Genomic DNA, 16,723 nt, shown 5'->3' on the forward strand with positions numbered 1-16,723 from the left:
TACTTTGTCAGGATTCATGATCTGTGTGCTTGTAACTATCCATATTTTATGCTTTGTCAGTGGCTCTTAATGTTTTGCCCGGTATGGTGGAAAGTTCCTTGGAAAGTGTCTCCCCTGCTGCTTTCCTAATCCATAGTCAGATGCTTTACCACTGAGCTCGACCCCCTGCTTTCCTTATCTGAATATAAAAACGGAGTTTTGCTCAGGTCTTGTTTTCTGTACTATTCTGACTTGCAGCAGGAAACAGATTTCAAAGTCCAGCCTACAGACTTCTTGTGAGAACTATGACCCTAGGGAACAGCCTACATATGTTTCACTTGATAATTCAGAACACAGAGCCGAGGGCAGGCCGTGCTTCCTAGGCTGCCGATGGAGACCGTGTGCCTGTGCGGCCCTCTGACACAGGCTCGCCTGCTCTGTCTCCCCAGCCACGGGCACCTTTAGCTGCACCATGAGGTTCACTGTCCGGGACTGCGACCCTGACACGGGGGTCCCTGCCGAGGAGGGCTATGACGACGAGTACGTGGTGAGTCTCCCCTGCACAGAGGGACTCACTGAGCCCTTGCTCCACCGAGTGATTTCTGTCCAGAGAGAACATTTTTCTAGGAACATCTGACATGAACTTATGGGACTGTATTCTTCTCAAACACACTACAGCTGAGGAGGACCTGGGTTAATCTGTCATGGGAGTGCCTCATGCTGAAGAGAATTGGGATTTACCACTCTATGACTGGTTAATGCAAAACTCACCCTTTCTAATGTCTTTGTAATATGGATAATTCAGAGATGAAAATAATTACATGATCTTCATTGAGATCAGTTTTATTTCAAGTATTGAGAATTGGGATTTTTTTATGTTTTGTTCGGCAACTTTTAATTTGCTTATAATATAGCCACATCATGGACGGCAAAGGCTTCAACAAATTCAGGGAAAGTTTTATTACGGAAAAATCTACCTGTTAGAGAATGCAGAGTTCCGAAGGCCGCATACAGCCTGAACTCTGGCGATATGTGGGAATGTGGCTGCTCTGTACCTACCCCAGTGCTACAGATGCTGATCTGAATACAGGTCTTGCCAAACAACCTGGTTTTTTGCTTTCCTTTGTCAGGGCCTATGCTGTTTGACTTATCCCCTATGCTGTCCAGACTACAGAACTTCAAACTTGTCTGAAGTTTTAGTTGAGTTTAGTAGTTTTTCCTAGGTTCCTGCAAAGGATATAATGCAGGATGATAAAACCAAATGAACTAGTCTCTACTATGTTTGTTCTGAACTGAGAGGATGTTCATTTTCTGACCCCTGCTTGTTGACCTACTAGCTAGAAGATCTTGAAGTGACTGTGTCTGACCACATTCAGAAGGTAATGAAGCCTAACTTTGCTGCTGCCTGGGAGGAGGTTGGCGACACCTTTGAGAAAGAGGAGACCTTTGCCCTCAGTTCTACCAAAACTCTTGAAGGTGAGAACAATTTTCCTTAATAGTGTATTGCCTGATAACAGTCTAACACCTAATAGGCACATTTGTTATTCCAGAAGGACTCCCTTTTCTTTAAATACTTCACCAACTGTTTCACTTAAGAGGCCAGAACCCTGTCTTCATCATCTAACTGAGTCAGCCCACTTCCAGTCCAGTCACCTCCCTGCACACACCACCACCAGTCCCCACCTCTATCGCCCACCCCCCAAGCTAGTGCAGAGGCAACCCCTGTGCTGACCTTTTCTGATGCTGCCTTATCCGTCCTCGCAACACAGAAGCTGTCAACAACATCATCACATTTCTGGGCATGCAGCCATGTGAGAGGTCAGACAAAGTGCCTGAGAACAAGAATTCCCATTCCCTCTATCTGGCAGGTAAGAACCTTTATCAGATTTCTCCTTTATTTTGTTGCAGAATTTGATAGGAAGGGATGTGCATAGGCATCTTATGCCCTGCTACTGTCCCCTTGTTAGCAGAGTTACAGCTTGAAGCCCCATCAAACTGAATAATCTGTTTTAGCTGTTTAATTTGCCTGCTATTCTTAGGTTGTTCTCTTAAGATGCATTTTTGGCCCAAAGCACTTAAATCTCTCCTATAGCTACCAATGCCCCCACCTTAAGTACTCCATATCAGTATTATTGAATACCTTCTGTGTACCTGGTATTATGGGAGTATAAAAGAGTATTTAGAATCTGTATGTAGGATTCAGTTTCCACCATAGGCACAAATCTCTAGAAAAGCTAAACGAATAGAAAGGAAATGCAGGCAGAGCATGAGAAGTTTCATTATTCAGAGCTTGTTTTGAGTTCTTAACATGGTTTCCTCACTTCTTTTCCTCTCAGGTGTATACAGAGGTGGCTATGATTTATTGGTGAGGTCCAGGCTGGCCTTAGCAGATGGGGTGACCATGCAGGTGACTGTCAGAAGCAAAGAGGGAACACCTGTAGATGTTATCTTGGCTTCTGTTGGATAAGGTTTTACTGGGCAAGTTGAAATTGATGTACCCTTCACTGTCGGTGGGCTTTCAGGCTATTGGCATGAATTTCCCAGAATCATACTTCTAAAAATTAATGACTTCAAAAAAGCAAATTAAATATTTGGCCCTGAGCCAGCAGATCAAGCAAACGTCTGTCCTTGTGCATGTCTTTCTGTTGTTGTTCCTTTTTAATACACTTGTTCAGCTTTGGTATGATAGTACAGCTTTTGGTGAGCTTGAAAATCAAATACTATCCTATACCCCAGCTGCTTAACTTCATTGAATTCTTTAATGTGTATCTGAAAGCTCCTGGCAATGTTGGAAAGCTTTTATCCCAGAGGGGTGGTGGGGGAGGGGGAGCCAGAGTCCACTTTTGTCAAAATTCATTTTTATTAATAGAAAATAAACACTTATTCCAGTTGTTATACTTGAAGTTGCTAATAAAAAAAATATAAATCACCACTTAATGATCCTGCTTTAACTACTAAGACAATGAAACTGTGGCTTAAAAAAAAAAGTATTCAGCACCGTTTGCTCATAGGCCTCTCAGACTTTGTTCTTTAAGTTTCTGGAACTTTCCTGTCTGTAAAGTACAGGAACTGCTGAGCTACATGAGGAACCCTCTCTGGGACAACCAATGAGAAGTTAAGCAGTCAGTATACATTCAGCCCAGTGACTTGGACTGTACAACGCTCCCCTCCTCTCCACTAGCTCAGGAGGGACATGCTTCTATGCACTGAGGTATGAAAAGTCTGACTGTTATTAGCTGGAAGGATCAGTTCTAACAGCAAAATAACAGTAAATCTCTGGCACAGAGGCTCCTGTCTTTAATGTCCTGTGATTTTAGGAAATTCTGTAAATAGCTTGGATTTAGTTCAGTTTACTCAAATGACATGTTTAAGGTCTGCTAGAGTGTCTGCTGGTTTAGTATCTTTATATATATAATAAGTGTAGGGAAATCATAGTCTTGAAGTATACTTAGAATACTACATTATTTAAACCAAAGTCTAACAAAATGTCTACAACTAGAAGCAGCTAATGAAACTAAATCCAAAGTTATGACAAGGGAAACTCACTCTCACTTGAAGCTGTGTCACTTAGAGAACTCAAAGCCATTCAAGGCAAGGTGAAGGCAGCACCTTTAGATAATTCCAAACTGGGCCAGAAATCAGCATTTCCAAATACTTCAGAAAAGTCCACAGAAATGTTTCAAAGACTTTTATGCAAACGCATATCTATCTTTCTGCATCCGTGAGTGGTAGTACCCATCATAATTTCCTATGTAACACAAAGACAAAGGCAAGTCCATATACTTGATCAGATGTCAAAGGAATGGGAGGGGGACCATCAGGTCACCTTACACCTTCTGCTGGCTTTTTACTATGTGCTGTTCACCAGTGTGAGTCAGGTGGACTTTAGTGAGAGAATAGTGTCTGGTGGCCAGGACCTCTTTTGGGCATTTCTTCCTAAGTGGATTACACGACAGATAAGGGAACAGGGGAGGGAATACAGGGGAGCTACTCTTTCCAGCTCAGAAGGAGTTGATGAAGCCCATATATGCATTCAAGAAGCCCATGGGATCCTCTAGCTGTGGATAGTGGCTAATGTGGTCATCCAGAATCGACACTGTGGACCGCGGCAGCGTTTTCCTAGTGGAAGAGAACAGCATGGAGGTGAACTTGAGGCTGGAGGGAGGGGGAGGGGTGTAAGCCAGTGGGCAGCCCTAGTAAATGCCCCTGCGGACATACCACACTGGAAAGAACCAACAAAGAGCTTATTCACCTTCTACTTTGGAATTGTATCTTTAGGCAGATAAACATGCCAATTCCATTTATAATGTATTCATACTAGTTTTAAATATTCCAACAGAGCACAATGTGAAAATACAACACATATGCAACACAGGTCAGAGCAGGATGACTTCCAGCTCCTTAGGGAAGTGGCCACTCAGCAACTCACTGTCCGAGTAAAGACAAAAGACCTTGCTTACCCTGAGGAGATGAGAGGGTAGTCTGTTTAAAATTAAATGCAAGCTATTTACTACTGGGTTGTTTCTACTAGGCCATGTGAAGGTATGGAACATTTTTATGTGACATTGTCAGTGAAGCACTCATATTCCGACACCTTCCGACTAAGTACCTAGAGAGAACAACAACCTGAGAAGGCACTTTTCCACAGCTCATTCTTCCCGCAGAGTCTCCTCAGCTGAGGCCGATGAGCTGGCTTTACAATCAAACTTAAAGCAAACATTTAAAATATATCCACTTCTATGCCTTGGTCCACACAATAGCTTCTCCTTACCTGTACACCTTGGAGCTGTAGAGTGATACATGTAGACTGATAACCATGATAGTGAAAACAGACTGTAGAAACCAAGAGAACGTATAACTGAACGTCTCGATGTTTACACTATGTGAGAGTTAAGATTTCCCCAGTTCATCCTCTATTAAGTGTTTCCTAGATGAATAATATGGCCAGTGAGGTCAGAGACAGGCTAGAGCAACAGCCCTCAGCAGGCAGTCCTGTTCACCACTATCAGGAAAACAAAGACCCCTGAGGGAGACTCACCTGTACAGCTCCAAAAACTCGGGATAGGGGTTCACCGGATCCAATGGCCCATAGATAAAATGAACTAGGAGAGGGGAGAGGAATGAATTATTAACAGCTCTCACACCATAAAATTATCCCTCAAAAAAATTTTTAATAATTTTTTAATAATAGAAAACCTAGCTTCTTTCAATAAGTAGTTTACAAAACATGAGAATAAGCCTAAAAATTAGTCCATTTGAGACCTTTTCACCTATAAACACCCATTCATTCTCTTCATATCTTCTTTGCCCTGGACCAAAAGGTATAAGCCCCACTTCCACCATTTCCATTTTATAAATCCAGGAGACTGTCATTAAGTCTCTCTTCACTTATAATTGACCCTTGACATTTGAAATCAACCAGTGATATCTTGAGCACTAATTATTCTTTGTGAGACCATGCACTGTTTTAAAATCCATAGGAATGAAAAGACAAATGAGCAGAAACCACCTATAAACCTCTTGATTAGTAATCTAAACAGTCTGTCGTCCCAGCAATTCAGCACTGAATGTGGCAACTACCGACAGTGCACAGCACAGGAAGTGGTCTAATCGCACTGACCGACACCAACGCCTTCTGCGATAGGAACTCAATGTTTTATATACTTCTCTACAACACATGTCCCTGGTTGCCAGATTAAATAAGGGTGGCCAGTTATATCTGAACTTCAAATAATGAACTTTTTTTAGTATGTCTCAAATACTGCACAGCATATACTTATCCTAAATACATATCTGTTGTTTATCTGAAATTTATTTTCAAATTTAGCTGGGTATCTTGTATCTTGATTTGCTAGGTCTGGCAATTACTTAAGCCCATGGTCCCTCAGTTTTCCGGCCAGGAAATAACAGAAATACTCACTGGGAATAGATACAGAGGCAAGGGCTCCCACCCAGCGTCTTCTAAACTTCTTCCTCTGATTGATGTACTGCAATAGACTGTAGGACAGACAAGTCGGCAAGAGGAAAACAAGAAACTTCTATTGCTCTATGGACGCAAAGGCCTGACAGGAACCACAAGGAACACAATCTATGTTTTCTTAATCCAGAAGCACCTTGCCATTCCTGGGAATGGCCCACTTAACTTACTCATTTCTCTTAGCCTCTAGAGTTCACTACTGTGTAGCTATGGCAGTGATCATGCCTACTATCAATGTTAGAATGAATGGTTCTCTGTGTTTATGGAGCAGGGACTGAGATCTAGTAAGGCTGGAAATTACTTTGGATTAAAAGTGACTAAAGTCTGAGTCTAAAGTTCTGATTTTGGCTCCACCACTAACTAGCTCTGTGACTCAAAAGTTGTTAGTAACCTTTCACCTCAGTTCTCATCTTTAAGAGGACTCAACTGCATAATCTGTAAATTGACATCTACTTCTAAAATTCTCAGTGTAAAAGTTCATGAGCACAAAGCTTCATCTCCTGCATTATCCACAGATAAAATGGAGGAGGAGTCCTTTCCCTACAGTGTAAGATGTCAGAACTCAAACTCATGTGCTCTAATAACTGTGCCTGGCAATTGTTTTTGTGAACTTAAAACATCACCTTGTAGAAATATTTACTTTCTTGAAAATACAAGGGAATTTTAAAAGAGGACTTTGTTTTCCAATTTTTTTTATATTAAGATGAATCTTCAAGGATCCCAGGTGAGTCTGAGGTGAGGAGGAGGAATTACTCCTTCGACCTCACAATTCCCAGGGGAGCCACCAGTTAAAACACTGGAAGCTACACTGACCCAGCTGGCAAAGAGGCTGTATCCCAAGCAGTTCCAGATATCCTATCTCAGGGTCTCTCTGTGAAAGCATTTGAACCAAAGGATGGGAAGTCTTTGTACAAGACAGAGAATCCTCCCTCTCAGTCCCTGTTGCTATAGAAAGGATACAAAAAAGTAAGAAATCTATACTTTGAGAGAGGAATTAGGCACCTTTCAGAATTACGATTATACATTTTGAAGCACTTACTACTGACAAAATGTCCAAAGACAATTTACCAGTCAATCGGCCAGTTACAAACTGAATTAGCACTGGAATTTGCAGCTGTTTATCCAGACTTTTTGTACCAAATGGCTTAGGCTCAGTGGTTACTATTCTCAATTTCTTTCTTCTTAGAAGGTACAGAGCAGGACTTCTTGGTTTGCCTCATACGTCATAAGCACTCTTCTTGAAGTTATGAAAGCAAAGAACAGAACACAATCCCACATCTTTTCCCTACTTCCCCAAAAAAGTGTCTCTGGAAACCAAAACAAAGGTTATTTCTTACCTGTCAATAACCAAGTTCCCATCATTGTTGCGTATCCCTGCCCACATGTCCCACAGCTCACTCTCAGAAGGTCGGGTATATGGCCCAAAGACGGGGGTGAGACTGAATAAGTCCAAAAAAGCAGAAAGGTTAAGTGTGAGAAGAGCTCAGCACATCAAGTATGATTGGCATGTCAGGTCACATATGTCCAACCCTTGACTGGTTTTTATGAATTCCTCCTACTACTTGTCTGGCAAGTGGTCAACACCTTTAAAGTATCAAGCCCTAAGATCTGGCCCAGAGTTTTAATGCAGCAACACTGTTCACGGGCTGAAGTAAGTCCGTCTTTAACAATAACTTACCCTCGAGAGAATACGAAGAAGTTCATCAGCCGTGTGAGAATGGGTGACAGCATGCCTCCATCTTTGAGAAGCTATAGGTATAAAAGTAAAACTCAGGATTCCAAGGAAAGAAGACAACTAGCCAGGATATAAAATTTTATACTAGGAACTAAAAAAGAACTTTAACTAAACCCACTGGCTTTCAGTTTCTTGATTTGCTTACCCACATTCTTTTCTCATAGATGACAAACCTACTTGTAATTTCCTTTAAAATTACATTCTACACTGATATATTTGATTTGAGGATCCCATAATGTTGAAACATTAGCTGTATTTCTCCAAAAATAGTTATTGATCTCATTTTCAGAAATAAGTCTTTGCTTATCTAGGGTTACTTCTACTGCTTTGCTTTTCCTTTATTAAGGACAAAATTAACTTCATTAACATATAAGTTCAGGAAGAAATAGATTTTTTAACTACAGCCTGTGGCAGCAGGTATGTGCCCTTATAAAGGTCCCAGCATTACATAGGTCAGTATAAATTTGAAAAACTATTAAAGAGCTGGTTGATGGAATAACCAACCTTTTGTAGAAGGAGGGGACGGTGAGTCTCAGGAAATATACCTGTAGGAGAAGAGACTTACGTTAGTCATTTACCAACAATTTTAGGCCAAACAGAGACTCATCATCAGAGACTAGTCACCCGATTAGTCACCTTAGCGGCTTTTTCTGCCAAAAACAGAATTACAAATACAAACTTAGTACTGTCATTTATTAATTCTCCAGGGAATTGTGTTTACCAGGTCAGATTCTATCCCACTAGGATTACTTTCCCCACTGCAGAGAAAAGGGAAAAATATGCCTCAGTCATCCACACTGGCAATGACTAGACTTGCTCCCCTTAGCGATTCCACCCATTCCTTGGAATGCATAGTGTTGTTACTGTTTCGGGCTGCAAAGGAAACCAGATATTTTTCAGGAAGTATAGGTCCTTAAACCTAGTTTTCCCATTTCCATTTTTTTTCCCCCAGAGTCTGTGAGAGAAAGCTATGAGCATGACCGATAAAAAGATTCCTCTCCCCATCTGCCCTTAAGGTAGTCTAAGGTATTTGAGGGACACCTGGATATATTCACAGATTTACAAGCTAGGTTCAATGGCAGGCAAAGAACAGGAAACATCTCCAAAAGGCCTAATTAAGGGTTCTCTAACTTGCGACTGAAACTTGGCACTGCTGTGAATTGAGAGTTTCCAACACACCACGACAGTGTTAGAAGCACGTGTGGCTGCATCTCCACTGTCTGCAGAGCCCACTGCAGTAGCTGCAGAGCCGGTGAAGCATCATCTGCACTCCCCACTGCTCCTGATCACAGCTGTTACCAGACCCACCATGAGATCGTGCTGGAATATGCATTAAACACATTTAGAAATCTTACTATACCCTATCTTATGGTAACACACCTTTTTATTAACTTATATCAGGATAGTTTCCTTTGTAATCTTATTTTCTATATTAAAAAACATTATTCTGAGAAAGGGTCAGTACATCTCTTCAGACTACAAAAGTGGTCATGGCATAGGAGAGGTAAAGATCCACTCCTTTTTGTGGGTCTGTTTGCAGTACCATCAGACGACCATTTAGACGTCACTGCTGTTTCCAAACATGGCCCTTCTAGGCTACACCTCACTTCCCACCCTCCTCCATGCAATTACCTCCATTTGACAGACACAGACTCTTGATTGTAAGCCGACCAGATCGATTCTGCTTGAATCTAGAAAGGGGAGGGAAACACACAGCTAACTGAGCCAGTGAAGATGAACTCCCAAGAGGGAAAAGGGCCAGAAAGAATGTACTTCTACCATCTTAGACGAGTGAAACCTGTAGGAAAGTCATGGCCTCACTAACCTGTAGAGCAGCTCCTGAGCCACGGTGTCCCCGTAGTCGTGAGACAACAGGTTGATCCTGCGGCTCTGGAGCCCCAGATGTCGCAGAAGTGCCTCCACAATGCTGGCCTGCTCAAATATGGAATAGTGATGCGGCCTCTAGAAAGAGGAGAGCCCAGACACACAGGATGAAGTCGAAGGTGCAGGTCTGTCTGCCAGGCCAATCCCTTCATCCTCACCTACCCCCAACCCTCAACGCTGTACCATCCAGATGCCGCTTACCGGTTTGTCACTGAAGCCAAAGCCTAGGAAATCAAGGGCAATCACTCGATGAAACCTCAGGGTCAGACCTTCCCAAATCTACAAGAGAGAAAGGGATGGTTTGGTCCTTCTAATCCTGCTCCTCCTCATCTCCAACCTACAGGAACAAAGGAGTTTCATCCCTATCTCAGCTTAACAAACAGCCTTTGATAAAGGGAAAGTCTCATGAAACCACCACAGGCCCACAAATGATCCTCTCGGAAAGTGCTTTATTCCTAATAATTAATCTCAATTGAGGGAGGAACTCGAGCACTTTTTAACTTGGCAACGATCCCACCCAGATTGCCCAAAGACTTTTTTTTATTCCTTTACAGTAAATGAGAAACTGTTCTACATTTAATCCTATTTTATTAAGCAACTCAGATACATAAAAGCCTTCTGCTGTTGCACGAAAATCCTTGATTTTGGATTTTAAAGGCATAGTAGGACCTAGAAGTCTGATATTATTACCTTGTACCAATCATAGCTGGATGTTGGAAAGCCGTGTAACAGCACGACTATCTCCGGACTTCCAACCACACCCACAGAGTCTGGGAAGGAGAGAGAGCAGTTAGGCCAACTCTGTAAGAAAATAACTTTGAAGATGTAAAAAAAATCTAAGTAATCTGGTATAAAGGTCAAGAAACCCTGACCAAATTAATTACATTAAAATAATACATTTCTTTTTAAAATGCAAGCTTATTGCTTTAGGTAAGAACATTTGATAACTATTTTATTTTATCCAGTATATTTAAAAATTGTAAATACGGCCAATATTTTATAAAAACTTTAAGTGGAGCATAGTCTATAAAAATACTGAATCACTAATGTTCTACACTGAAACTAATTGTAAATCAACTATACTTCAATTTTTTTTAATGTAAATAGCTCACTTTATATGAAAATACTTGATGGCAGACCCCTTACTTTCACCTAGGTTTTTAAAATATTTCCCTGTTTCTCCCTTTATTCTGTATTATTGTTATGTAAATTGCTTTTCCACAGTAAAGTTTCACAGTTATTAAAAGTACACTCACAATTTACAAACTACAAGTTCTGTGTACCTATTAGTAATGAACAGCCTCACAAAAATTCCCTAAAATATAGTAACTCTTCTTCAACTCAGTGAGCTCAGTTTATGCTGTTTGCCCAACACTATTATTTCCCGCATTGGAGACTCAGTCGAATATTAAAAGCGTAATGCTCGAATACTACAAAATTCTAACAATTATAAAAAAGGGTAATCAACATAATCATTAACATTTTTTAGCATATAAACATCTTTTATATTAGCCAAGCATTTAAAGAGTAAGTAGCCTTGCTAACAGTATTAGATTAAAACTGATAGACTCATACACCACCACTGGCATGAGAATTTGATAATGAGGTTTATAAAAATAATTTGTTAGAAGCAATTAAAATTTTTATATACTTTAGACGTCTTAGTCTTGAGAATCCACGCAAATAAATCATTTCATTTACAAGTAGTACTGTTTGAAAAAAAAAAAGGAAAAAATTAACACATACATGAAGATTTCCCCTCAACATCAACTATTTAAAGCACTGAAAAACTGGAAACAATCTAAGTGACCAACATAAAGAAAATTATATACTTACTTTTTATCGAATACAGCAAATGAGAGGAGGTCAGGAGCAATAATGAAAAACGGTTTATGACAAACATTTTTCGTTATTGCTCTTGACCCCCGCCCAAAAGTAATCTTTTCCGATCTCATTTCTCATTTTCTCTACCTATAAAATGAGAAGAACAGCACCTACCTCCAAGTACTGTTGTATAGATTAAATGAAATAATGAGGGTTGAAGATAATTAGCAGTCGATAAGTAGCAGTCATGACAATAATTATTAGCAAGTTAATTTATACAAAGGTATAATATTTAAATCACATTCAGTTATGCATATAAGAAATAATCTTTATAGAAAAATAAACTCCAGGGTGGGGGAGGAACAGAACCACTGGTAGCTGTGCCTATGAATGCTGTTTACATTACCTGACACTAGGGGCACTCACAAGAGAAAGCCAGTACTGTCTATCATTACAAATCAGACCACAAAGTAAATGAACAAGTCAGTCTGCAGACTGGAATCTCAACTCCACCACCCTCTCTCCCTCCCAGCAGTTTCCTGTGAGCTTCCCTGCTGTCAAGGTAATGAGAGAAATTAGTCCATTCCTCCAAATGAACACTGCACAGAAAAAAAAAAGGGTTTTGCCTCCATCGCAGAGGGGCGACAGAGACCAATGGACGCAAAATGGGACCCGTGGGACCTTTTACATGCAGTGTTCCAAAAGCCCTGTTCTTACCTTGGTAGAAGATGCGCAGTCCCTTGTAGGTGAAAAATTTGCCTGACGACTTCCATGAGTGAAGAGCAGGGGAAAGCTGCGGGGGCGGGATGTGCAGATAGGCCGCAAGCAGGGGCACCGCCAACAGCCCCACCTGGACCCACCACTCCCGCATCCTGTAGGAAAATCAGAAACCTGGTGTGAGCAGGCAGGTGACACTGCGCATGATCTGCAGGCCCCAAACCGGTCAAGTAGAGGGGGAATTTCTGCGCTGTGTGGTGACTGCCTTGTCCTCCGTGTCAACCATGGCAGAAAATGTACTCTGCCTCCTTACGGCCATTGCCATATTTGGTCATCGTTCTAATTTTAAGGGAAAATAGATTATTTTCATATGTAACTTTCCCCCTCAACTTCTCCCCACTTTACTCTGCAGCCCCTCCCCTTGTGCTGTAGAGGTTTTTATATAAAGTAAAAGGAAGACAAGTTACTTAAGTAACTGCATTGGCTTTTATCAAGGCATTCCCTGGGGGGATAGGGGTATTTCCCTTATATTTACTCTAAAAGCTCTACCACCTACCCACTGGCCCCCCACCAGTAAAATGTTTTACATATATGTATTTTTTAACTCATTAAAAAATGTAGACATCACATGTCCTTAAGCAGAGAGCTGCTCTTGATTTTCTAATATTTATCAACCCTCTGACTCCAGTGAAGCCCAGTTTGATACTACTATATAGATTTGTGCTGAGAAACTGCTAGGGGTAAAGAGTGTGAAAATAAGAAGATAGGTGCTTTGTACATTCCAACATAAGCAGCTTTGTCATGACCCTGAATATCTAATCTCTTAAGGCAGTGGAGCAGCAGATTTTATTTCTGCTTTTCTTAGCAGACTCTTAAGGAAGCACCCCTATTTATTTATTAGCATGCCCCTTACTCCCCATCTCCCCCCACACCCAAAAGGAGACAGAGAACCTGAGAACTGATGTTGTTTTGGGGAGGAGGGCAGTGATTTACACACCCAACTTTTTCATGCCCACGACTTTGAAGGTCCAGGTCAGTTTATCCACAATGACAAGTGCTAAACAGGAATTAGAAACAGTCCCCTCTGTTTCTAGCTTATAACTCCTGAGGGTCACACCAAGGAAAGAATTATCAGTAGCATGGATGTTCTCTTAAAAATAGCCAGAATGGAAATACCTGCTAAAGCTAAGAATTACCAAGAATACAGAACTATAAACAAGCAGAATTCATTGTGAAAGCCCTGGTGGAAATGACTTTGTCTGGACACACACCCTTCTACCATATTACCTGTAATCTGGTCACAATCCCTAACAAACTAATATTTATTTTAGAGCTATTTTTTTTAAATAACTTGTGGTTTTAGGTCCACAGAGAATCTCAGCTCCTTTGCCTATTTTAAGGCATGCCAAGGCAGTCTTTCCACCCCCCGCCCCCGAAGTATATGTCCATAAAATAGTCAGTGACTTGGTTCTATCTTTTAAGACAGAAAGATTAAGAAATGATTAGAAAAAGTACCCTGAACATGATCATTATATCACAATATTCACCCCATCACAGTAGTAGGCTGCATCCCATTATCTCCTTAAAAGGTGAGGTGACAAAAGCTATTATTAGATTTAGGTTATCATTTCTCCATGCTACCTGTCCTGGACATACATTTTCACCTGCGCATTGCATCCTTCCTGATCTCCCCATACTTCTCATTCATTTACAGGTTCCAGCAGCAGTGTATCTGCAGTGACTCAGCAGAGAGTCAGGGAGGGGATACTAGAGGAGAGGAGCGGGAGGCGGCTCCCCCCTCCATTCCTGGGGTTGGGGGGGGGGGCAGTGGTAGCCCCAGGAATGAACAGACGCTGTTTCTGGGCACCACCATCCGCCACCTCTTCCTTCTCTTTTACTCTAAGAAAGCAAAGAGGCAACCCCTCACTAAGCCATAAATTTACTTACTTCAGTAAAAATGCCCCTAATAATATTTTAGGACTGTTATAATGAAAGCAATCAGGCAGTCAGTAGGTTAAATGGATTAAACATTTTTTGATTAAAATCTCCATTATTTGATGAACCAAGAATTAAGAATATAAATTCAGCAAATGCCAGTAACAAACCTTCCAGAAATCAATGAACATTTATGAGCCTTTATCTTGTAAATAGGAAAAATACACACATTTTAATACTACCAAACCTGCCCACTTTACAGCATTGCGGGGAGACTGTGAGCTACTCTGTGCATGTGTGTGTGTGCTAAGCCGCTCGATCGTGTCCGACTCTTTGTGACCCCATAGACTGTAGCCCACCAGTCTCCTCTGTTCATGGAATTTTTCAAGCAAGAACACTGGAGTGGGGATCTTTCCTTCTCCAGGGGATCTTCCCAATCCAACTGCATCTCTTGCGTCTCTTGCATCAAATGGAGGATTCTTTACCACTGCGCCATTTGGGAAGCCCACTACTTTGTAAACCAGTGCAAATAATTCATGGGTAATATTATGACAGTTTGGTCACATCATTCTCACTTGGCTTCCTGTTACTTAAATCTAAAAAATACTTACGCCTTCGTGATAACACAGTCAGTTCTAGTCACACCTATGCGGTAACTCACGCCACAGCGACCGCAGGGTCTTCAAACCCTAAATCACGCCAAGGCAAAACCCACGTCTAGAAACCCTAAATCGCGCCAAGGTGATGCCAAGGTCTAAAAATCTTAAGTCGCGTCAAAGTGAAACCTAGGTCTAGAATCACTCAATTACACCAAACGAGTACTGGGGTCTAAAAATCGTCAATTGTGCAGGGGTGACGAGGATCTAAAAATCTTCAATCGCACCATAGCAATGCCAGGGTCTAAAAATTCTCAATCATGTCACGGTGATACTGAGGTCTAAACATTCTAAATTACATCAGAGTAGTACCAGGGTCTAAAAATCTTAACCCTGGGGCATACCAGGGTCTAGAAACCCTAAATCGCACAGGGCGACGCCCAGGGTCTAGAAATTCTAAATTGCATCAGAGCGATACCGAGGTCTAGAAATCCTAATTCAGGAAGCTCCAGCGTTCTGAACATTCTACGGTATTCGGGCGAGACATCTCCTCCCAAGCAGGTAGAGCGGGCTCAGAGGACAAGAACGCATGCCCCCCGACCTCCCGAGATTTTCCCCTCCACTGCAGGAGTGGCGGTCCGGTAGCCCCAGCTCCGACCAGCAACGTCTTACCCGCTAGCCCGCACCCCATTTAGGGACAGAGGCTCCAAGCCAGGCACACATCGCCACCGCCACCCCACCCCTGGCGCCCACCACGCACCCACCTGCGGAGACGATCTCGGCGCACCATCGTGGTGTCTTAGCCCATGCCGCCTGCTCTCCGGCCCAGAGCAAAGGGCGCGCAGCAGCGCCCGCAGCCGTGCAGGGCTGGCCGGCGGCGGGGCACAGCCCACGGCCCAGGAGGGCGGCGCGGCCGCGGCAGGCAGCCACCGGGGTGGGCGCTGCGGCAATGCGCGAAGGCGCGGTTGCCGCAGAGGAGGCGCCACCCGCCGGGATGCACCAGGAGGTGCTCGTGGCCACGGCAGCGCCGAGCGAGTGGGCACCGACTTTTAGAGCCCACCCGCGCCCCGCCCCTGGCCCGCCCACCGCGCCGCAGTGCCCCTCCCGCTGAAGCCACCTCCCCTCCTCGCAGCCCTGCTGCTGGCACTAGAGGGGGCGCCCCTCCTAGAGCAGCTCCTGGGTGGGGGGAGGCACTTTCAGGGGTATTGACTCCACCAGCACCGAACCACAGGTTCTACAAACAAAAACCCTGCTCCGACGAATTAACAATGCAGGTAGAGACCACAAATTCCTGAGACCCCCCCCAAAACCTCCCCCAGACCACCCATAAGCCCCCCGCCCAAGCCCCAAAGGTGGCCGCTCGACCTCAAATGCAGTGAGACTCAGGGCTGTGGGCTGCTGCTTTTGCCTGGCGATCCTCGCGGAGGCAGGGGGGACAGTGAAGCTAACGGCACAAGCGCCTGCGGCAAAGCAGCGGTCTGTGAGCTCCCAGCACCTCTAGGTCCCTAACTGTGGGGATTTAAGCCGAGCTGGGCCTACCTCTGAGCTATTCGGCGGATTCATGGGACGGCCGCTCAGAAGCAAAAGAAAAAGGGATGGGGGGGACAGCAAAACTTGCGGAAAACCAAGGCTCTCTTTCGCGCGCGGCCACGGCAGCGGGCTTGTCCTCTGCGGCAGCGCGACGTGGTCCGCACGCCCGAGCCCTGCCGCAGTCCTCCCGCGGCACCCACTCCCAGCACCGACCCGACCCGACCCAGCAGGGGTGATAGGCACAGGAGATGAGACGGGAGCGCCCTTTATTTGTGTAAGACTGAATCACAATGTGAGGGCCCCAATGGTGCCGAAAAGAGGGGAGGATTTTCCCCCCTTTTCATCCACAATCCTTTAAAAGGCATTTATCAAGTACCTTTGAAGAGAAAAGTGTAGAGAATCAGAATGTCTGTGTTCGGTTTTTTGGCTGTAAATGGAAATCCTGACAAACGTGCGGGCTGCGGTGCCGGCTCCCTCCAGCGGGGGCGCTGCAGGCCTCCCTTCCACTCGCGCCCACCGCGGGAGCTCCGCTGCCCAGAGTGCGGG

At 43.5% G+C, this 16,723-nt stretch overlaps 2 protein-coding genes and 1 non-coding gene across 3 annotated transcripts in view; 1 reads left to right on the plus strand and 2 right to left on the minus strand.

Moving 5' to 3' along the window:
- Positions 1 to 2,909, plus strand: part of COPG2 (coatomer protein complex subunit gamma 2) — a 143,328-nt gene extending 140,419 nt beyond the window's left edge. The window contains exons 21-24 of the mRNA XM_018046921.1: positions 429 to 526; positions 1,317 to 1,455; positions 1,749 to 1,847; positions 2,316 to 2,909. Coding sequence (XP_017902410.1) covers positions 429 to 526; positions 1,317 to 1,455; positions 1,749 to 1,847; positions 2,316 to 2,446 — 467 coding nt within the window. The 3' untranslated portion in view covers positions 2,447 to 2,909. The remainder of the gene's footprint in view (positions 1 to 428; positions 527 to 1,316; positions 1,456 to 1,748; positions 1,848 to 2,315) is intronic.
- MEST lies at positions 2,820 to 15,670 on the minus strand. Its single transcript, XM_005679479.3, has 12 exons — positions 15,412 to 15,670; positions 12,117 to 12,271; positions 10,266 to 10,345; positions 9,777 to 9,854; positions 9,517 to 9,653; positions 9,324 to 9,382; positions 8,196 to 8,236; positions 7,635 to 7,705; positions 7,294 to 7,395; positions 5,900 to 5,976; positions 5,018 to 5,081; positions 2,820 to 4,098 (listed from the first exon to the last, which is right to left on the minus strand). Exons 1-12 carry the CDS (start codon positions 15,435 to 15,437, stop codon positions 3,981 to 3,983), a joined length of 1,008 nt encoding a protein of 335 aa, XP_005679536.1. The 5' UTR covers positions 15,438 to 15,670; the 3' UTR covers positions 2,820 to 3,980.
- On the minus strand, positions 11,420 to 11,511 carry MIR335 (microRNA 335). Its single transcript, NR_129707.1, has one exon. It is a non-coding gene; the product is annotated as a microRNA 335 (primary transcript).

The sequence above is a fragment of the Capra hircus genome, chromosome 4 (assembly GCF_001704415.2).
Source record: "Capra hircus breed San Clemente chromosome 4, ASM170441v1, whole genome shotgun sequence".
NCBI classification, from domain to species: Eukaryota; Metazoa; Chordata; class Mammalia; order Artiodactyla; family Bovidae; genus Capra; species Capra hircus.